The sequence below is a fragment of the Zalophus californianus genome, chromosome 6 (assembly GCF_009762305.2).
Source record: "Zalophus californianus isolate mZalCal1 chromosome 6, mZalCal1.pri.v2, whole genome shotgun sequence".
Lineage (NCBI taxonomy): Eukaryota > Metazoa > Chordata > Mammalia > Carnivora > Otariidae > Zalophus > Zalophus californianus.
In genome coordinates this window covers 74,818,619-74,831,091 of record NC_045600.1, presented here as the reverse complement: position 1 = coordinate 74,831,091, position 12,473 = coordinate 74,818,619, and the positions used below count along the sequence as shown (strand labels likewise).

Sequence of the window (12,473 nt, the reverse complement as noted above, 5' to 3'; positions counted from 1 at the left end):
TTCTGCTGGTATCTCATTTAAAGATAGTATAAATTTATGAATGTCATTAACAATTCATATATATTAAAATCATCTCTATTAGTATTCACCATATTTTTAATATTTCTTCACTAATAAATATATATTGAATATCTATGGAAAAATACTCAATGATTTCAAATGTCTATTTTGCTGTAGGTCACTCATTATCATTATGTGCTTTAGCAGCAGTAAATGTGAATTAAAATATTTTATGGTTTTCTGCACAGGTTATTCACTCTAACATAAGAAGAGTGAAACCATGTATTAAATATAATCTATTCAACTTCTGTTAGCACAGTATTTGAAAGTTGTGTTAATTATATAGTGCTCAAATCTAGAAGTTCTGTGTAGAGATAACATGTTGGAACCATAATTTTCTCAGGGCCCTTGCATTTTCTGATTTCTCAGGGTGTAAATAATAGGATTCAGTAAGGGTGTGATAACAGTGTAAAATACAGCAAGGACTTTATTGCCTGCAAAACTATTGAATGGCCAGGCATAGATAAAGATACAAGGTCCAAAGAACAGAGTGACCACAATGATGTGTGCAGACAGTGTGGACGGAGCCTTGGAGAGCCCTCCGGATGATCTTTGTTGTACAGTGATCAGGATGACAGTGTAGGAGACAGGCAGTAGGATGAGACAGATGAATGAGAGCAGCCCACTGTCAACAATGACAAAGAATTCCAGGGTATATGTGTCCATGCAAGCAAGCTTAATCACAAGGGGAAGGTCACAAAATATATTGTCTATGACATTGGGACCACAGAAAGGCAAGTTTACTGTTAATACCATCTGGCTCATGGTGTGTACAAACCCAATTGTCCATGAAAGTATCACAAACCCACTCAGCAGCCTGTGGCTCATGATTGTCCTGTAGTGCAGGGGTTTGCATATGGCTACATATCTGTCAAAGGCCATGGCTATCAAAAGAGTCATCTCAGCACCCCCAAAGAAATGCATAAAGAACATCTGGGTCATGCAGCCCCATATGGAGATGGTCTTGTGTTCATTGAGTAAGTCTGTGATCATTTTGGATGTGGTGACAGTGGAGAGACACATATCCAGAAAAGAGAGGTTTCCAAGGAGGAAGTACTTGAGAGAATGAAGAGTGGAACTAAATGTCACTGTGACCATAATGAGAATATTTCCCAACACAGTAGCACTGTAGATCAAGAAGGATGTTACAAAGAAGAAAATCTGAAGTTCCCATTGTCCAGAAAATCCTAGTAAAATAAACTCAGTCACTACAGATCCATTTTTAAGATCCATTTACTTGAATCAGAAAGGCTCCAGTAGTTCTTTTATACAAAGAGAATAAACAAAAATAAAGCCACAGTTAGCACTGATGTTTTTCTATTTCTATTTGATGAATAATAGTTGAACTTATGAAAATATATAATATTAAACATATCAGCATCACTGTCTATAATTTGAAATTATTTTATGGGTCACATCACTTTGAAACAATATTCTTATAGTTATGCAGCAATTAAAAAGCACTTGAAAGAGTGGAAATTTTATTTTCTCTTGTTTCATTCTATTAAATGACCCTTTTTTATCAATTGATCTTGATTGTTACTAATATGCTCACATAGAAAAATAAGATAAGTAGTTACATTAGTATTTATTTTGCCATTTATTATTCCTATTTTCTATTACCTCTTGAGATTATCTTATGATATATGAGGAATATAGAATTTTAAAGATGAGGAAATTTTATTGTCCTGTATCAGTGAAGTAACTTATTAAGATCATTCTATGTTTCTAAAATAAATAAAGAAAATACACACACACACACACACACACACACACACACACACACACACACACACACAAAACCTAGGGCTAATTTGTATATGAAAGAAGTCTTTTAATTCATTAAAAATAATTTTGCTTTTTGGGTGCCTGGGTGGCTTAGTCCGTTAAGCATCCAATTCTTGGTTTCAGCTCAGGTCATGATCTCAGGGTTGTGAGATCGAGCTCTGCACAGAGCTCCACACTCATCTGCTTGAGATTCTCTCCCTCCTTCTCCCTCTGCTCTTACCCCCACTCACACACTCTCTCTCTAAATAAATAAATAATATATTTTTAAAAATAATTTTGCTTTTTTGTTTCTGTTGTGTAGTATACTGAGAATTTCTGGAAGCATGGACTCATCCTTAGATCTTTATGAGCTTGTTTTCTCAATTTCTTGTATTACTACTGTTCACAGTGAGAAGTGGGTGTGTTTTGTGTAAATGTACGTATGTAATAGTTAAGAAGTAAATAGTGAAATGATTCAACCCTAACATATAGATTTTGCTTTGGTTGTAACATCATACTACATTGTCTTTACTTGGTGTTTTTATTATTCATAGGCTTTAGAGTGATCTAAAATGATCAGTAACAATTAAGTGATCACTATGTGCTATACTGTGTTCTAAGTGTTTAACATTTATTAATGCATTTAATGCTTATAACAATCCCAGGAGGGTGGCATTATTATTATTCTCATTTTGCATATAAGGAAACTAAGGCATAGAAGTATTTAATGACTTACAGTTACACAGCTAACAAGGGTCAAAGCTGGTATCAAGTCCAGTTGGTCTGATCCTGAGTCTGGGCCCATACCAGTGTACATGTTGCCTCCCAAATTAAAGGAACATATTTTTATAGCCAAGTTAACAAGTATTGATTGAATTCATATGTTCCATGTGAATTCCTTAGGAGATATGCTTCAACAGGTATGTTGGGATCTTTCTATGTTACAGTTAATTACACTGTATTTTCTTATGCAGAATGAATCATTGCCCACTTCCAGAGACAATCTAGAGATACATAGTTATCACACAAAAAATAGCAATAAACCAAACAAAAGTTTTAAGTTAGTACATGGTATATGTGACATATTATAAGAATTTTAAAAGGATGGAGACCAATTCCAAGTGACCCTTTCTGCTACAGCTTTAGGCTCACTTGTTATCTTCAGAATACTTAAAAAGTAAACAAAATCCTCATGGTCTGTGAACAATAGGACAAAGCTTAGAGCATATGTGAAGATTTATGGGAAGAAGAGAATTCAGAGGAGTGGGTAGGAGGAGTGGTACATTTCAAAAAGGGACTGAATGCAGATAGGAAGGTGCATAGGAAGCACTGTTCTCTTTTCTCCAATGACCTGTAACTTTCTCCATGTTTTTATTTCTACTCTGGCCGTTGTCCAAATGTCCTACCACCATTATCCAGCCTTAATTCCCTCCACTGCTTTCCTATCTGAGATTTTATTGAGAACTGGATAATGCCTACAAATTAGGGAAAATAAAGATGAAAGTGATGTTCTTGTCAGTGAACCTCTAGGAGTAGACAGAGTAGATGTTGAATGATGACAGTGGGTCTGGAAGAGCACACAGAGGACAGCCACCCAGCACACCCTCTTTGAAGGACTGTGTTTCATGATTATCGAGTGAGTGAGCAGGAATTTTGCTTTGGAGACCATTGTGAAAGTAACTTTTTTTAAAGATTTTATTTATTTGTTTGTTTATTTAGAAAGAGCCAGTAGGGGGAGGGGCTGAGGGAAAGGGAGAATCTCAAGCAGACTCCAAGCTGAGGGTGGAGCCTGATGCGGGGCTCCATCCCACGACCCTGAGATCATAACCTAAGCTGAAATCAAGGGTCGGATGCTCACCAAATGACCATCCAGGCACCCCAAAAGGAATTTTAATAATTAGGTGCACTTTGGAGAAATGAGAAGGCCTGATGATTGAATGAATATAAAATAAATATGCCAGGTACAATTTGGGAATACCTTTGCTACATGGAATTTCATGCCCCATGATACAACAACAACAGAAAAACCTGAATATGAAATGAATACAGTTAAGTGTAGTGCAGTTAATACAAATAAAACCTACATTACAGCTTTATTTTGCCTTTTCATTTTATTTTAGAGAGAATGCTGGCATTCATTTATGCCAATAGCTTTCACAGTATTTGTTTCTCTTATTCCTCTTTCCTTTCCCAAGCAAATTTCTAAAACTATTTCTTTAGTTCTATACTTAATATACCTGTTTTTATATGATGAGTGAATAAAGGCAATATAAATGAAAGAATGTATATAGTTGAGACAGAAATTCTGTTAGCGAAGAAAATTTTCTTCCTCTTCAATAAGCAATTGCATATTTTATTATAATTATTTTAGTCAATTTATGATGTACTTTGGAGGAAATTGAAGGTAGAATAATTATATATTTGACTAGGAGGGAACTTTGTAATCATTTATTCCCCACATCTTCATTAGTAAATGAAAAATCTAGATCCACATAAAGAGGTAAATTTCCCATATCTTAGATGCAGGACTACCCTAAAGAGATGTGGTATTAGGTGAGAGGGTGTATGTGTAAGATTCTGGCCAGGCACAGAATGAGCGCCAAGATGGCATGCACTGAATCTGAGTCATTCATGTAAATCCAAGATTACAAGCCAAGAATTTCCCTATAAATCCCCACTAGGAAAAGAACAAGCCAAGACTTGTTTTATTAAATAGTTGGATATGAGCATTTCTGCTCTTGCCCACGTGTATACAATATATGTTACTTAATATAAGAATAATTGTTTCAAGTATTTCCTCCTTTCATTATAGGCACTTGAAGAGAAAATAAAAATTTCAATCTTCACTGATTTTATGTTTTTCAAAATTTACACATACTTATTGTAAAGTACTGAAGGACCTCAAAAACATTAGGCTAAGTAAAAGAAGCCTTACACAAAAGGCCACATGGATGATTTTATTTACATGAAATGTCTGCTAAACAAATCTGTAGAGATAGAAAGTACATTAGTGATCACTTTGAGCTAGGGAGTGAGTGTAAATGGGCAGTCTTTTCTTTCGGTGATGATAAAATGGTTTAAAATAAGATTGTGGTAATGGTTGCATAACTTTGTGAATATAGTAATAATCACTGAAATATGTATTGAAATCAGGTAAATTTCATAGTATATGAGTTATAGTTCAGTGAAACTGAAACTACTATACATTTTTGCTTATATTCTTAAGTTTAAAGTATTGTTAATATATTAGTTTAATATTTTTAAATAGTTTGCCTACTATCCAGCTACTTGTACTCAGATATATTTCACTATGAGACAATCAATGACATACTGCATATCCAATACAACTAGGTTTTAAAATTTTTAATGTCCCCTATTTGATTTACATTTTTGACAGCCTTATGCATTTGGAAACTAAATACTTTCTTTTTGTTAAAAGGTTTTCTTGATATTTTTCCTACTATTTAGAATACTCATATGAGTTTCCTGAATTATTCAGTTTCCTTCCTTTGCCTGCATATGAAAATCTTGTAAGGACTTCTCCCTCTTTATTCCTGAAATCTCATTTGTATTTATGGTGTAATGGTCAGTTTTAGGCAGACCTATTTAGCTCTGGTTACTAATTCTCCCTCACCTGCTCCTTCTCCAGCTTTCATTATGATGTGTTTATTTACATGTCCTGTCAGCACCTGAAATGATGAAAAGAAAAATATCACCATTGTGTAAAAAAAAAAAAAAAGATGAGTTTCTAGCTATTACATTGTTTTCAATGCTAGTATGAGTTACCTAGATCCTCACAATTTGCTTTTCTTAATTTTAGTCATCATTTTTAATCACTGACCATCAATATCATGTTGAGAGCATATATCCTTTAAATTTGTATAAAAATCCTTGGTCCTACATCATTGTGAAATAGTAATGTGATCTCCCAGTGAGAGAGGATTTTTTAAAAAGATTTTATTTATTTGAGAGAGAGAGAGAAAGAGAGAGTGAGCATGAGTGGGGGAAGGGGACAGAGGGAGAGGGAGAAGCTGACTCCCTCCTGAGCAGGGAGCCTGATGTGGGTCTAGATCCCAAACCCTGGGATCATGACCTGAGCTGATGGCAGATGCTTAACTGACTGAGCCACCCAGGCACCCGTGAGAGAGGATGTGGTGTCTCAAAAGCTGCAGCCTTTTCCTTCTAGCCAACAGAAAATTAATTAAAATACCGTCTTCGGTATATTAAACCTTTAACAAATTAGCTTTCTATGATGTTTCCACTTACCTGTTCTGAAGGCACAGTATTAAGAAAATATGTTCAAAGGGTTAATCAAAATAAAAATCTGCTTTTCATTCTCTGCGATGCTCTGTATATGAATGCATATACTATCTTCTGCTTCTTTTATAAACATGTAAATCACATGGAGGCAGATGTGTTGGAGCTCTGGGAATCCAAATTTCAGTGGGAATTGTTAGAGCATGGAAGCTGCTGTCCTAGCATGACCAGGAGAGATGTTTACACTTAATTTCTGGCCCTGCAATACTCTCTCTGCGTATTGGCTTGATTACAATGGGTGTGAGAGTGTTGATTGATCAGTTGTGCTATAGGAATTGTAGACATCTTTGAATTAATGGAAGTTTGCTTTCCCTCGTATTACTCCAAGCTATTCTCTTACCTTCTTTCTAATAATATTTGGATAATTTTTAGGTGAGTAATCTGCAGACTTCTCTGAGCATAACACCCTCAACATAAAAATAGATCTCTATGTGTTATAAATTACTACTGACAACAGGCTGTCTCTTGGCTTAGAGGACCCCTTTCAATATTTCTTATGGGGGGGGCACCTGGGTGGCTCAGTTGGTTGAGCGACTGCCTTCGGCTCAGGTCATGATCCTGGAGTCTCGGGATCGAGTCCCGCATCAGGCTCCCTGCTGTCAGCGGGGAGTCTGCTTCTCCCTCTGACCCTCCCTCCCCTCATGCTCCCTCTCTCTATCTCATTCTCTCTCTCAAATAAATAAAATCTTTAAAAAAAATATTTCTTATGGGGCTGGTTTGGTGATCACAAATTATTTTAGTTTCTGTTTGTCCTGGAAGCTTTTTATCACTCCTTCTATTTTCAATGACAGCCTACCTGGATAAAGTATTCTTAGTTGCATATTTTTTTTCTCATTTAGCACACAGAGGGCTGATTACTTTTGTGCTTAAATATTTTCGTAGTTCTGTTTCTGTGAATTGCCGATCCAAATGATTTCCCCACTTTTCCATGGTTTCTTTAACCTTTTCCTACTAATCAGAGGTAATAGCTCTTTGATTCATTTGTTGAAAATATATTCTCATCTCTTACTTTATCTTCACTCTCTTTATTTTTTCACTTTCAGAAAGTTAACTCTGAGTCTTTACTTCATGGATTCTAATTTTTACATAACCAAAATATTTTATCAGCACCATTATATTGAAATATTTACCTGTGTTTGCTTTTACTCATTTTGTAGTTTTAAGACAAAAATCTTTTAAATCTCTGAAGTTTATTTTCAAATGAAAACTCAGCCTGGGAATCTGATCTCCTCATCCCTGATTGTGAATTAGTTGCCCCATTAGCAGTTGGTTGAATATTTTCCTTACTGACCCAAATTCTATTTGTTATATATCACAGTTACATATGAGTTTATGTGTAGGTCTGGACAATACTTTCTATTATATGTTGTTTTTTCTTCATGCATTGAGTCCTCATTCTTTGAAATGCTGTAACTCTATGTTGTGGACTAAGTAGTACATGAAGGCAAACAGCACTATGTCACACAGCAAAGTCACATGTCAAAAGGCAGAATTTAGTAGGAAAACTAACAAGTAAAACTTTAGCATGGTTCTTCTCTTCTTTCATCATTTCATGGAGAAGCTAGATGGGACTGGGTCACTGATGCATGCAACCTTGTAATATGTCCTGGGAAGGTGATCTCACCTGCTCCCTAGTCTACTTTTTAATCAGGCAAACCTGAGAACAAACTCAGAAGGAATAATTAAAATGTCAAACCTTAGAAGCTAAGCAATATGAATTTGGAAGTTAGCTTTTTAGGAGAATATGATAAATCTAACTGCTGACATTTATTGATATTGTAGAATTCTGATACCAAGAAGCACCTCTTTTCTAAAGAAGGACCACCAGCACCCATTAACTTATTTCATTGCAACCCTCCTGGCTCAACAGTGAACAGTTCTGCCTGTCTCTCCACAAATGTGTTTTACTGTTATGTGTTGGTGTCATCATCAAGTAGAGCTTTTCTGATATTTTCAGTTAAATTGGTTTATTTTTAGGTTCTTGAGCCAACATCAAACTCTCTTATTATATAGCGTTATAGGAGATCTTGATATATTTTAGTATAAATCCTCTGGCTTTGTTCTTCAAAATTGCCCTGGCCCATCTTGGCCTTTTGCATTTCCATATACATTTCTGAAAAAACTTGTTGATTTCAGAAACTCTCCTTGGATTCACACAGGGATTATGTTGAATATTATGTGAATTTAAAGATAATTACATATTTATAATTTACGAACCTAATACATCTCTCTACTTATTAGATGTTTATTTTGTTTTCAAGGGTCGCCTGGGTGGCTCAGTTGGTTGAGAGTCCGACTCTTGATCTCAGGGATGTGAGTTCAAGCCCCTCATTCAGCTGGCTCCACAATGGGCATGGAGCTTACTTAAAAATTATTTTTTAACTAAAAAAAGACATTAAATCCTGGGGTGCTTGGGTGGCTCTTTCAGTTAAGCATCTGACTCTTAATCTCAACTTAGGTCTGGATCTCAGAGTCAAGTTCAAGCCCCGCATTGAACTCCACTCTATGCTGGATATGGAGCCTACTTAAAAAATAAAAATTAAAAAGAATAAGAAGATGTTTATTTTGTTGTCATTTAAAAATTATGTTGTTTACCTATATCTTTAATGTCATTAATTAGAGATATCCTAATGCACCATTTTTGCATTCCTTCAGTAAGAAAGAGTGGTTAGAATAAGAGCTAACAAAAAACCAAGATTTGTAAGGAAGTGGCTGGATAAACTTGGAAAACCCTTTTTTGAGAATTTGACATTATTATATTAGTTGAAAATGACCTAGTAATTCTACTTCAAGTGATATAATCTTGAAAAAGTCTTTCACATGTAAATAAACATGTACCTTACATTAATTGCATTATTTTTTAAAATTTGAGTATACATCACATACTATATTACCTTAGTTTCAGGTAACAGGTATTCCACAAATCTATATGTAATCCTATGCTCACCTCAAGTGTAGCTACCATCTGTTACCATGCAACCCTAGTACAATACCATTGACTTTAGGCCCTGTACTGTAACTTTTATTCCCCCATGACTTATTCATTCCATAACTGGAATCCTATCTCTCCCATTCCCCTTCACCCATTTTGCTCACCTTCCCACCCCTCCTCTCTGGCAACCATCAATGTGTTCTTTTATATGTGGAATCTAAAAAACCAAACAAATGAATAAAAAATAAAAAGCAGAATGAGACCTACAAATACAGAGAACAAACTGATGGCTACACCATTTTTATAATAGCAATTCCTTGGTAAAAATAAAATTTTTCTTTACAGAATCTTGTTATGATAGGATATCATTTATTCATTTTTATAAGCCACACTCAAAATAGTAAGAGGATAGGGAACTTTACCTATGCCAGTAGTTTTTATTTTAAATTGTGATGCCAAATGATACAAAATATAAGTATTTGTTAATTCTGAATAATAGTATGATATCTTAATTATGTTATTCTTATACTTCTCCAAATTCTTAAAACATTTCAAAATATTTTAAAACTACATTGTGTTTATTTCTATGAATGATATCATCAGTCAGATGTAAACTCTTTTGTGTTTTTTCACATTTTGTCATTTTTTTCAGATCTCACATTTTTCTTTAGTCTCAGATACTTTGTTCTGTTACTACTATCTCTTTGTAGGTATCTGTCCTATCTTCCTTGGTACTTTGTTTCAAAATTTCTGGCTGACATCATTCATGCTTAAATGGATGTCATTCCACATGGGTCTGCCTTCGTCATCTAGAAGCACACGTATCTGTTCCCTACAGATCCTCCTTTGTTTTTCAGAACTCTACAATCATACTCTCCCATAAATAATATGGATGTTATACCAAATCCATTAGGTTGTTTAACTATTTAACAAAGAAAGTAACTAAAGCAAGGCAGTAAGAAGCTAGTAGCAAGCATCCATTTGTGCCATATCTGAGCACTGTACCTTCCTATCTACTAAATTCATGGCTTGAAGAGCCCATGGGAGAAGACCCATCTGAGCCTTTTTTCCACCTTATGGAAAAAGGTGAGAAGCGACCTCAATTTGGCCAACCATAGATTCAACTGTCTAAAACTCATAGTGTTTATTATCAATGTTCATCTGACTTTCAGCAGCCACTACAGAACTGACTCCTAGATTCTCCATGTTCTATATTCCAAATCTACTTAATTTCATTTTTCTTGGTCCCATTTTTTAGTTAGAAAACCATTTGGCCTCTCCTTCACCGATATGCCCCTTACTATTATGCAGAGTAGAAATAGATTTCAAGATGAAACCTCTTCTTTGCCCATGGACAACCAATAAATCTATACCTTATCCTCTAAAAAAGGGGCAAGGAATTTCTAAATTCTTTCACCAACTCGGATACCACTTTTCTCAAGATTAGTGCAGATATGAGTTAGATATTGCTGGCTTCAATCTTGTTCAAATGTCTTAGTTTTTGGTAGAAATCCTTCATAACCTTTGCTAAGAAATTATGTCTATTTTTTCAAAAATTTTTGGATTCAGTATTCAACAATTTTGATTCTTTTTGCACATTTCAGTGGATTTTAGGAAGAGAGTTAAGTGAATATGTATTTCATCTCTCAGCTTTAATTCACAGACTTTATTCTACTTTTTTTTTGTTTTGTGTTAGGCAATATATGTCAACAGTCAAACAAATGGAGAAACAAGGGCGCCTGGGTGGCTCAGTTGGTTAAGCAACTGCCTTCGGCTCAGGTCATGATCCTGGAGTCCCAGGATCGAGTCCCGCATTGGGCTCCCCGCTCAGCGGGGAGTCTGCTTCTCCCTCTGACCCTCCCCCCTCTCATGTGCTCTCTCTCTCTCTCATTCTCGCTCTCTCAAATAAATAAATAAAATCTTTAAAAAAAAAAAAACAAATGGAGAAACAAAATAACTCCACGGTTTCTGAGTTTATTTTCCTGGGATTCACGGAGTTTCATGAGTTACAGATTTGTTTTTTTTTTCAATTACCTACATAGCCATTGTATTAGGTAAACTCATTATTATCTTTGGAGTAAAACTGGACCCTTGTTTAAACTCTCCCATGTACTTCTTTTTTTTTTTTAAAGATTTTGTTTATTTATTTGACAGAGAGACAGCAAGAGAGGGAACACAAGCGGGGGGCAGAGTGGGAGAGGGAGAAGCAGGCTTCCTGCCGAGCAGGGAGTCCGTTGCGGGGCTCAATCCCAGGACCCTGGGATCATGACCTGAGCTGAAGGCAGATGCTTAAGACTGAGCCACCCAGGCGCCCCTCTCCCATGTACTTCTTACTGGCCAACCTCTCCTTTATTGATATGTCCCTGGCTTCATTTGCTACTCCTAAAATGATCTGTGCCCTAATTAGTGAATATCAGGCTATCTCCTATGTAGGTTGCATGGTCCAGATGGTCTTTCTTCACATTTTAGGTGGAAGTAAGATGATGTAGCCATGGCAACTGATAGATTCATTGCCGTATGCAAATCCCTGTATTACAAAACTATCATGAGCCATCGTGTTTACATCGGACTTTCACTTCTGTCCTTGACCACTGGTTTTGTGCCAATATGAGCTAAATGGTGCTCACAGTAACTTTACTATTCTGTGGCCCCAATGTCATGGATAGTTGTGTGTGTGTGTGTGTGTGTGTGTGTGTGTGTGTGTGATCTGCCTCAGGTCATCAGACTTGCCTGTATCGACACTTACATCCTGGAGCTGTTAGTCATTGCATTTACTGGACCACTTACTTTGATCTATTTCATCTTTCTGTTCATCTCTGATAGCATCGTTCTGATTACTGTCTGGCATCAATCCTCCAGTGGATCTTCCAAAGCTTTGTCCACTCTTTCAGCCCACATTACAGTAGTGGTACTGTTCTTTGGACCTTGTATCTTTATCTACATATGGCCATTCAGCAGGGTCTCCATAAATAAGATCCTTTCTGTGTTTTGCACAATTTTCACTCCCCTTTTAAATCCAATCGTCTACACATTCAGGAATAAACACATGAAGAAAGCAATAAGAAAAACAAACACCAAGTGAGTTCCAGAACAACTTTTTATTTTATTTATTTTATTTTTTTATTTTATTATTTTACTTTGTTTTATTTATTTAATTTTTGTTTTGTTTGTTTTATATATTTTATTTTATGATTTTTTTGGTGGGCAGCAAAGCAGTTTTACTGAGCGATAGTAAAGTGATAGTACAAAGCTCCAGAAGAGGGTTAGGACCCGAGAGGGTTGCCTGCAGAACAAACAACCTTTTAATTGAAACATTACAATCATCAGAGGCATCATCATCATTGTTGCCATCATCATCATCATCCAAAGATACTGAGGTGTATGATTTTGTATTAAC

General features: G+C 35.7%; 1 protein-coding gene and 1 pseudogene across 1 annotated transcript; one reads left to right on the top strand and one right to left on the bottom strand.

The window, feature by feature from the left end:
- Positions 1-399: 399 nt before the first annotated feature.
- Positions 400-1,293, bottom strand: LOC113909938 (olfactory receptor 4L1-like). Its single transcript, XM_027571632.2, has one exon. It carries the CDS (start codon positions 1,291-1,293, stop codon positions 400-402), a length of 894 nt encoding a protein of 297 aa, XP_027427433.2.
- A 3,138-nt stretch (positions 1,294-4,431) lies between these two features.
- On the top strand, positions 4,432-12,158 carry LOC113909229 (annotated as a pseudogene).
- The last annotated feature ends 315 nt before the right edge of the window (positions 12,159-12,473 follow it).